Source organism: Trypanosoma equiperdum, assembly GCF_001457755.1.
Source record: "Trypanosoma equiperdum strain OVI genome assembly, contig: ctg_17, whole genome shotgun sequence".
Taxonomy (NCBI): domain Eukaryota; phylum Euglenozoa; class Kinetoplastea; order Trypanosomatida; family Trypanosomatidae; genus Trypanosoma; species Trypanosoma equiperdum.
Genome location: NW_027123838.1, coordinates 1 through 6,046, shown reverse-complemented (window position 1 = coordinate 6,046; position 6,046 = coordinate 1). Strand labels below are relative to the sequence as shown.

The following is a 6,046-nucleotide window of genomic DNA, read 5'->3' as shown; positions in this document are numbered from 1 at the left end:
TGGTGGGGCGAGAGGCTTCTGCTCAATGGGAGGACAGACAAGGTTGGAAGATACGTTGATGCCGGGTACCGCAAGGTGTTCGAATCTAGTGACATGGGGGCAACTTGGGTTGAATCACTAGGAACCATTTCTCGCGTTATTGGCAACTCACCGGAACGTAACCAACCAGGCAGCTCGGGTAGTTCGATCAAAGTAACCTTTGACGATGTGCCTGTGATGCTTGTCACCCAGCCAAAGAATATTCATGGCAAGTGGATACGTGATCGGCTGCAACTGTGGTTGACTGATGGTAACCGTGTGTTCTTCGTTGGACAGATTTCTGTGGGTGATGACAGCAGTCCATATAGCTCCCTGTTGTACACAAAGACTGGGGAGTTACACTGCCTGCACGAAGAGAGCATTGTTGGTGTTGTCAGCCTACACCTTGTACACCTCGTTGATGAACTGGAGCTTATCCGGTCGACCGTAAGGCTGTGGAAAGCACAAGACAGACTGCTGGCTGGTACGTGTTCTTCAGATGTCACCGATGAAACCACCTGCACTGGGATCCCCACTGCCGGTCTCGTTGGCTTGCTTGTTGGGCCCGCAGTCGGAACTGTGTGGTCTGACGCTTACCAGTGCGTGAACGCTAGTGTGGGTGGTGCTGCCGTTATTGATGATGGATTGCAGCTAAGTGGCAAGAATGACAGCAGTGTGTCATGGCCCGTGAGCGAGCAGGGGCAGGACCAACGTTATCACTTTGCTAATACTCACTTTACGCTTGTGGTGACAGTGCAACTTGCGGAAATCACGCAGAATGAGACGTCGTTGGTGGGGTTTGTGACGCATGATGGACAGACCAGCAAGTACATTACGCTATCCCTTGTGAAGGATGTTTGCCGGCATGGCGCTGGTCAGGTTTCGGGTGCGGTAGAAGACGAGCAGTCTCCCGGTACGAATGGGATCCACCAGGTTGCGCTCACGTTGAGTGCTGGGAAGGTTTTCGCTCATCTTGATGGAAAGCACCTGCCTGATATGGACACCATAGTTACAGGTGCTGGTAAACTGCTTAACATCTCCCGCTTCTTCGTTGGTCATCCTGGCGTACAGGATGTGGCAGCAGGTGATGGTGTAGTTGTGAAGAACGTGCTCCTGTATAATCGGCAACTGAGCGGGAGTGAGCTGCGGTCTCTTTATCTTAATAACAATGTGATCGCGGTATCTCAACTGTCACCGGAGGGGAGATCACCCTCTCTGCTTAAAGATATTGCTGAGGGTATTGGAAACGAGATGAATGAAAACTGCGCGTCATTGAAACTCGTTGTTATCTCCGATGGGGGCGTGCGGGTGCATCGGTTACTTTACCTGTTGATGGGTCTTGGACTGCTCCAGTTACTGTCAGCATAGGTTATATATTTTTTAAATTTCACTAATTGTCGTAGAGTAATGGGCAAACATATAAACATTTATTTACTTATTTTTTTGAGTGTGAGCGATCATTAGCGAGCTATATTATTTTATTATTTAACATGCAATATCATCATGGCTATACATGTATTTGCCGTTTTTGAAATTCACACCGTTGAAGTGGATGTCATGTCACGTCATATGATGTCCAGGGATGTATTTTTTCTGTTAGTGATCTAAAGGAAGTATGAAACAAGTGGTTTTTGTGTCTGTACCATCTTCGTTTGATTCATTTAGATCTCAAGTGGTTAATCTTGTTTGCATGTTGTAACGATACGTGTCCGCTACAGCTGCTTGTTGGGGTGATTGTGTGCCCCGATTTTCGTTTAAAAGGAGTATATCCTCCGTTGTGTCATCGACGTTGGCGCCGTGTTAATATGAGGGTAACTGCTGCGAGGTCTGTTTCGTGCTCCATTGTCTTTTGTGCTTTTTCTATCTTAGGGCGGTACTTCTCTTCTGTATCATTTTGTATTCTTTTAGGGAGGTCATCTACATGGTTTAAACAAATTTGTGTTGGTTATTGGAATGTAGGCAGTCCACTTCCGGATTCCCTCGAGGAGGGTCTGGTGGACATGGTAGCTTATTTAAGTAGATGCGAAGCGCAGCAAGATGTTTTTTCCCCTTTGAGAAAGCAGAGCGGCCACCCCGTTAGATTTTATAGGGGTTTGATTGACGCCCACGACGTCGCCAAAAAACGCAGTGAGCGGAACGGTTGCTTGTGGAATGCTTGGAAATCAAAATGCGGACAGTAGAGCAGCTGATGCAGGAGGAAACAAGATGCTGTGCTATTCTGTCGGCTGCCCCCTAACCGGAAAGCAAGTTCCTGGTTCCAATTCCTCGACCTGTGCGAGTAGTGACGGGGCTGGAGCGCGGCCCTGTTGGCCAACAAAGGTCCCAATCGTTGGCACCACCCATTTACTATTCATTACCTTCGATGATACTCCTTCTTTAAAACCACAAGGGTATCGTTCAATGTACTTCTTTTCAGCCAACATGCGCAACTTGTAATATTTCCACATTTATACATCCCCCAACTTCTATAAACATACCAGCTTCATATGTTTATTTCCCTAAAGTGCATAGCAGCATCGTTGACAGGGTCGCACGCAGTCGCACCGAATTCCCGTGCCTACAAGAAACTGCCCATGCACAAGCGCAGGGCCTTTCCCCCACTTCGCTTGTGGGAGATAATGTGGGAAAATCGGATAGAGGAAGGGGGTTCGTTGGGTTGGGTTATTGGAGCGTGAGAGAGTTGTCTGTCTAGGAAAGAAAGTTATTATTAAATTTAATGCTCAGTAAGGTTGGAAAAAATGTAGCAGTGGTACGCACGGGACGTTTAAATATCACATAATGGAATAAGTATATATATATATTAAACTGTTAACTGCACATGTTGCTTACATGCGTTGGGTGACACGTTTGCTCTGGTGTGTTTTTGTGTGGCTAAGAGAGAGCGAGGGTTTCGCTATGCTGAGCGTGGCAGCGCAGTATTATGTAAACTTGCTGGTTTTGGGAAGGGCCGCTGAGCCGCAAAAGTGCAATTGCACGTTTGAAGAGAAGGCGGGGGCCCTATTTAAGCAGCCGGAGAGATGGTTTACGGTTGATTGTGCCGACCAAAATGACGTTTCGCCTACTAAAAGTGGATAATGCAGACGTCGCAGTAAGGGTGGAAGCGAACTCTTTAGCAACCGCAGGTGTAAAAATACACGGCCTAAGATGGAAAAACAATGAAGGCAAAGTGCCTCGCGACACCGGCACGTTTTGCACGACACAAAACTGGAGAATGTTGACAAAAACTGTTGCAATGCGAGACGGAGGTAGTGCCGATCCTCCCAGTCCCAAAGGTGCTATTCATTCGGTAGAGGCCCATCCACATAGCAATTTGACGTCGGGTAATAACGTGCGAGACTCAAGGGAAACATCAACATCGCCTGTGGAAGACGAGTTTGAAGGTAAGGAGTAATAAAAAGAAAAAAAGACTAAACGGAGCGCTTCGCGCCGTCATCAGCCACCGTGGGCATTCTCTTTTTACTGTCAAAAAAAATTTGTTTGGGTATCCTGTTGCTATGGAGGTGTTGGGGGTTAAAACAGCGGCTTTTTCAGGATAAAATGGAGACGAGAGGGGCTGTGGCGGGTGTGTTGCACGTAGGGAGTTGAAAAGATGGAGGTGCCACAGACACAACCGAAACTTGAAGGAGAAAGCTGTTCAGCAGAGCAGAAAGGGCGGTAGGAAAGTTATACATCTACCTGCACCACGCTTCAATGGGGTCATATTCATTCGGTCTGGCATTAATTAGGCGGGGTTGGGAGTCTAATAGGCCTGTTATTTTAAGAGCATTACTAACTTTGTTAAATTTGGCCGGAGGCGGTTGTAGTGGGATGAAAATGAGAATGCTATCGTTAGCACTGTTTTCTACAGCATTTAGTGGTTTCATACAGGGCAGCGCACATACAAATGAATCCCCACGGTGACGTGCTACCGAGGATGCTGCATAAATATGATGTCCTGTCAGTAATGTAAGATAGTTGGCTAAGCAAAATCGGGGACTTGCCCGAGGTTAACTGTTCCAGTGTGTGTAAATAGCGAAGGAGGCAAAGCAAGATCTTTAACGCTACTGCCAAATCCAGGCGAGGGGGTGAAAGGGGGGAACGGAGAGGGTTGAAGCAAAGATGGCAGCGCACGCGACAGGATGAATTGAGTTTGCCGCTTACGTCTCGGAGTCGAGGGTACCGGTCGTGAGCAACGAAAAAAAGGTTAGTGCCTCCTGGGCTTGGATACCGGGAGGGGGCCGAGTACCAACAAACTTTGGAGTTGGAAGGCTGGGTAATAGTCAGCGAATAAAACAAAGTATGACAACATATCGTCGGATGAAAAGATACTGTGTTCCCACTGAAGCGGCTTAAGTAATGTGGTTAGCTGCGGCGCCTCGGAGCAGGGCTCCAAGACGAGGAACGTGGAAATTGGAGCAGATTTCCCCAGTTTCAACTCTGCGAGACGGCTGGGGACAGGGTGATCTTGAAAACCTTAGGGTACCTTGGTAACGAGTGTTGCGTGAACTCAAAGGTTGCGGAAAAGCGCAGTGGCGGAGAGTCACGTTTTGGGCGAGTGCATGCACGTGTTAATGGCTTCATGTGACACAGGTAGTGCCGGCCACTACATGGATGTCGAGCAGTTCAAGCCCAAGGTGTTGGAAGGCCCACTAAAACAGTATAATGTGCTATGTTTTCCGAGACGGCGGGATAGAAGCCACATTGAAAATAAAAAATATATAAACAGTGTGAGTAAAACGAGTTTTGAAAAACTGTAGAACAGCGCAAGAGTGCTGACATTAACGTGGAACTGCGACTGAAGGAACAGCAACGAGACGGGGTTTGCTTCAGCCATCGGGTACGCGAAGACAAAACCAAAAGATTGAAGCATGGGAAAATCAGGGGTAGCAGATAGTGAAGCTGCATCTGCCACGTGTGCAGCGGATTGTAAAGCAGGAAAATTGTGGAGACCTCCGACACCGCTTATAACATACTTTCTCTTGGCTTTAGTAGTGTACACGAAGGTTGGAAAGTCATATTTTCTGATGCACACCGTTTTAATAGCAATAATAATGACGACAAAAGAAGTGGTAATTGAGTCAAAAGTTACACCTCACACGTTGTAAGTTACACATTTCAATTTTTATTTTTATCTCCGGCCCCTGCCATTATGTACAAACCCGTTTATTCATTCACCGGTTTGTTTTTGCCCGTTATTACTATAATTTGTATTTGAACTTGGGGGAGGGGGTGCCACAAACAGGGCAGATGCACTTCTTTAGCATATACGCTCTTAAATAGGTAAAGGTATTGCGGCGGTGGGGAGAAGCAGCTTTAGTTCCGCGTGAAGTGTGCCGCAGTGACCCCAGCTTCCGTGTAACGGATGTACATTTCCTTCCGGCGCCCTTTCTGCTTTGGTGGGCAAATAATGAAAGTGTTGTTTGCAAGTTCGTTTGACGGCACTAAGCGCGTTAATATTGCCATTGGACGTCGGTGACTAAGTGATTGCATTGTGTTTGGGTTGTATTGTATGCTCAGTAACAAGCAAGTGTTTTATGCTTCTGAAAGACCAGAGTGAGGGTAAAAGATTGCCTATCCTGCTTTCCACCGTACGCTCGTATGGCGGGTACGTTGTGTGAGGTAGAGTAGTTGTTTCTATGATGATACCTTTTCTTTTTTGACCTTTAGTTACGGAATGATGGGGAAAGTGCTGTTATTTCTGTGTGTGTTCTCGACCTGTTCAATGCTTTCTGCTGGCGAAGACCTCGTTGAAGTGACGGTTTTGGTGCCTTATGGTGTACCCTGCAGAGACCGACACAGTACCGAGCATCTTTGTCCGCGGCTGGCGTCATCTGTGAAAGACGCAATGAAGAAAGGATGTAAAGAGAGTTCGGAAGATGATGCCAAAAAGACCGCTGGAGACTCTTGTCCTGTGCAGCTCAACATAACTGGGGAAACTCCAACTTACTACACGTGTACCAGAGGTACCCTGGAGGAAATTATAAAGAAGCAAGAGGAGCTTCAGAAATCTGTGCTCAGTGCACCTGGCCACGACTGTAGCAAACTGCCC

General features: G+C 47.2%; 1 protein-coding gene across 1 annotated transcript; it reads left to right on the top strand.

Annotated features, from left to right (window-relative positions):
• Positions 1-93: 93 nt before the first annotated feature.
• TEOVI_000049000 (trans-sialidase) lies at positions 94-1,386 on the top strand (the record flags this gene model as incomplete). The annotated part of the gene is made up of 1 exon (XM_067223219.1): positions 94-1,386. The coding sequence occupies one exon, from the start codon at positions 94-96 to the stop codon at positions 1,384-1,386; it is 1,293 nt and encodes a 430-aa protein (XP_067079320.1).
• Between the last annotated feature and the right edge of the window lie 4,660 nt (positions 1,387-6,046).